Source organism: Quercus suber, unplaced genomic scaffold (genome assembly GCF_002906115.3).
Source record: "Quercus suber isolate HL8 unplaced genomic scaffold, Cork oak 2.0 scaffold_151, whole genome shotgun sequence".
NCBI lineage: Eukaryota > Viridiplantae > Streptophyta > Magnoliopsida > Fagales > Fagaceae > Quercus > Quercus suber.
Window position 1 is genome coordinate 834,707 of NW_027069612.1, and position 3,939 is coordinate 838,645.

A 3,939-nucleotide genomic window follows, 5' to 3' on the forward strand; every position below is an offset into this window, starting at 1 on the left:
ACCATAGTATCCTTTTCACTAAGAAAGAAAATTTCAAGTGAAGAGAGAATTATTTGTTCTATAGATCTAAGTTTTACTTTAATGATAATTTCCAGGTTGAGATTAGATGTAATACCCTAGCAATTCCTTTCAATGATTGAGAGTTTAGAGTTGAAAAAAAAATTAGTTTCAACCATTGATTAAAACTTCTTATATATATATATATAAATTAATGATAATTTCCAGGTTGAGATTAAATGTAATACCCTAGCAATTCCTTTCAATGATTGAGAGTTTAGAGTTGAAAAAAAAAATTCAGTTTTAACCATTGATTAAAAAGAACAAAGTTTCTCTTCAAACTAATTTGGAAAGAAATTCTTCAAACTCCTCATATATATATATATATATATTTGTGAATTTTGAAAATCTAACTATTGAATTTCATGTTCCTTATGTTCTTAACATACATATCAAATTTCATTCAAATCGGATGTTATTTACTATTCAATTAATAAAGTTATTTTTTATATACAATTTTAGATTACAAAAATTTGAAATTTTAAAATTTATTTGATGACATATCAATTGATTTTCGATCTTCTTCAAATTTAATAAGCATGAAGATATAATAAGAACATGCAATTCAACGGTTAGATTTTCAAAATTCACACTCAATATAAATATATACGAAGAGTTTGTAACGTTTTTCTCTAAATTAGTTTGGAGAAAAACTTTGTTCGATTAAAAAAAAGTTAAAAAAAGTAAAAAGTGAAGGTTAAAATATGAAAAGTAAATAATAATAATAATAATAATAATAATAATCTATATATATATAATTATGGGTGCCCGAGGACCGAGGATGAAGTTGAAGAGTTGCAGTATTGATGTGAGGATATCACAGGCCTGGAAAAGAAATTCGCCCGAGGAGAGGAAGGGATGAGAGAAAGGAATCTAAGGCGTTCTAGGTGGAAAGAAGGGTCTTAAAGATCGGTGATAATAGGAGAAGCTTCCAGTTTGGGGTAGCATGTTGCCTCTGCATTAAATGATGGGCAATAACTTTATTAGCTGCATTGATGAGGAAGTGACCTAAACATTGTAAATCACAGCTAAGCAAACTCCTTCTACCACCTTCTTCATATGTAAAAAGAGACAAGTGTCATGAAGGGAGATTTGTTAGGTAAAGAAGGAAGGCTAGGATGTGAAGGAGGGAGGAGTATATAAGAAAGATAGGGCTTTCAAAGAAAAAGGGAGAGGTAGAAGTATCAAGAAATAGAAAAAGAAACAAGAAGAGCAATAAGAGGAGAGAGTGAACAGTACCAATTTTGTATGACTTTGGCCTCCTCGGGCTAGCTTGTATTGAGATATTAACTCATCTATTCAATAATATCAGCTTTTTCTTCCTTGTTTTTATTCTCTAGCAAGCCTTCTCTTGCTGTTTGTTTCCATCTCTTACAAATTTATTGTTTTGGGCCAAAATTGAATTGTACTACTCACTGTTTTAAGTGGGGTTGGGCTGCTTGTTTATCTGGCCCATACAATAATAATTGGTGAAGCTGAGAGAAATTCAAATTAAAATTTCAAATTAGAGTTTCAATTTTGCGCCATGTGTCCTAAATTATTTATTCTTAACGAGTTTTATTTCTTAATTTTAAAATCAAATGTGGAATCACATCATAAATATTAATCCAAGTGAACTATTAATTACAAAAATCAAAGAGTTTAGAATAAATGAATCGTAAAAAAAAAAAATAAATAAAAAAATAAAAAAATAAAAGTGCTTCACAATAATAATAAAAAAAACATGGACACTTTACATTTTATACCTAAAAAAATCCTTACAAATTTTTTAAAGAGTTAACAAAATATAAAAATGGCTATCAATAGTATTTAAATTATATATGTAGGAATTACATTATGCATTTTATTGTATATCTTTAAGTGTATTCATGCACATACATGGGGTTACAAGCTGCTAATAATAATAATAATAATAATTGTAGGGGTACGGTTTACAACCCAAGCCCAACATGTATGAGATTATGGATTAATGAGCCCAATAAAATAAATTTGTAGAGAGTGTGTCAAAGAACTGGGCCCTAATGAATCTAACGACAGCTAGGATGGATTTAAAGGACAATCATGCAAGAACAAAGCACGTAAGGTTGGATAAATGTATTGTTTGAGGAGGCAAATATTTGCATAGATCAATAGAACTTATTACAAGTGCAATTCTGTTTGCTATAGTGTTCTTTCTTTATTTTTTTCCGATCCCCTTCTCCTTTAGGAGTCTCTCACATTATATATCTCCTTCCTGGTGATCTTAGCCCCCCACTTGTCAACTATCCAAGCCACTACTTGAGTACCCGTCCCATCAGACACCCCTTCTAGCTCCCTGTGAGTTGCGATAACCAAAGAAATACTATTCAAGGGTCTTCTCCACATAAATGTAGCCAAAAAAGTAGCAGCAGTGCATTTAATGCGGAGGTAGCACATTTTCCTTAGATATTTTTGGGTTTCATTCATTCTCATACGTTTATGAAACATGCATCTAACACTGGTGCCTCTATTAAGGTCATCCTTATTGCTGGAACACGTACCTAAACTATATTTGCCATGTCCGAGGAGTAATTACTCCTCAGATCACCATTTACTCTCTTACTCATGGGGCCCATGAATTGGAAGCCCTTAAAACTATTTGTCTCTCCTCGGACATACCAACGTCCTCGAATGAGGCCCAAGGCCCAATATACGATTTTTGGGCCTTTCTTCCTACAATAATAATAATAATAATAATACTAATAATAATAATTTGTAAAAGAGAGAGGGGTTAATTGCACCTGGTGCAATTCCATATGGTTTGTTTGGATTGAGGAGGAGGGAGGGAGAGAAAGGGAGACTAGAGTAGAGTTGGTCAGAAATTAAGCTAAAAGTATCTCATATTAATATAAGGACATAGTTTGGAGCCAATCACCAATAGAAAGATGATAGTAATGATTATCATGTACATTACACACGACTTATTTAACCTAACCAATCAAGTGAGTTAGAGCAATTACATCAGTTCATGAAAATTTTCCTTCTATTTTGCACAAAAAAGTTACTTTTTCTATTTTACACACGTATTTTTACAAAACACCCACATCAATTTATCTATTCTACCAATTTATTTAATAAAATATTCATTTTTTCACAATTTTTTATCATTCTATCCCTCACCGCCTCTCTCTCATAGACCCAATCTGAAACCCATCTCTCTCTCACCGCCTCTCTCTCTCTTAGACCCAATCCACCTCTCTCTCACTTTCTTATCAACCAATCAATAATTACAATCCTCCATTTCAAAATAAAATAACTAGAACAAGACTCACTGTGTCTCACATACTCATCCAAGCTCAAACCAGTACCTTCTGTGTGTTTCTTTTTTGGGTTACATTTAAGTCCGAATAGTAACAATGGAGGTGATAGTTGAAGAAGGTTGTAGAACTCCGAGACATAGTAAGTGTCAAATACTAGCAGATTTGGCATGCCCACCAGCTCCGAAGAAGAAGAAGGTGGGTTATGTGATGAAGCAGCGGGACCCGCCCATGAATGGTTATATTCAGCCACCTGATCTTGAGTTTCTCTTTACTATTGCACCGAGGAGAGAAGCTTTTGCTTGGACTTGACTTGATTTTAAGTGAGTATGTGTGTGACTTTATTTCAGCCACATGATCTTGAGTGTGTGTGAGGACCCGCAAGGAGACGAGAGAAGGAAAAAGAAGCGGAGAAAAAAAAAAAAAAAAAAAAGAGAAAAAGGAGAGCACTAAAGACCAGAGAGAGAAAAAAAAGGAAAAAGAAGCGGAGAGAGAGAGAAAAAAAAAAAAAAAAAAAAGAGAAAAAGGAGAGCACTAAAGACCAGAGAGAGAAAAAACTATTAAAATAAAAAATAGAAGAGTTACAGTAACTGTGCATATATGCACG

The 3,939-nt window shown here is 32.9% G+C and overlaps 1 protein-coding gene across 1 annotated transcript; it reads left to right on the forward strand.

Moving 5' to 3' along the window:
- The first annotated feature begins 3,241 nt into the window (after positions 1 to 3,241).
- On the forward strand, positions 3,242 to 3,727 carry LOC112022239 (cyclin-dependent protein kinase inhibitor SMR4-like). The gene has a single exon (XM_065777205.1). The coding sequence runs from the start codon at positions 3,432 to 3,434 to the stop codon at positions 3,642 to 3,644; it is 213 nt and encodes a 70-aa protein (XP_065633277.1). The 5' UTR covers positions 3,242 to 3,431; the 3' UTR covers positions 3,645 to 3,727.
- Positions 3,728 to 3,939: the final 212 nt, after the last annotated feature.

Bases quoted from the DNA above. Each gene is read 5' to 3' on its own strand.
- LOC112022239 (XM_065777205.1), top strand. From the start codon at position 3,432: ATGGAGGTGATAGTTGAAGAAGGTTGTAGAACTCCGAGACATAGTAAG.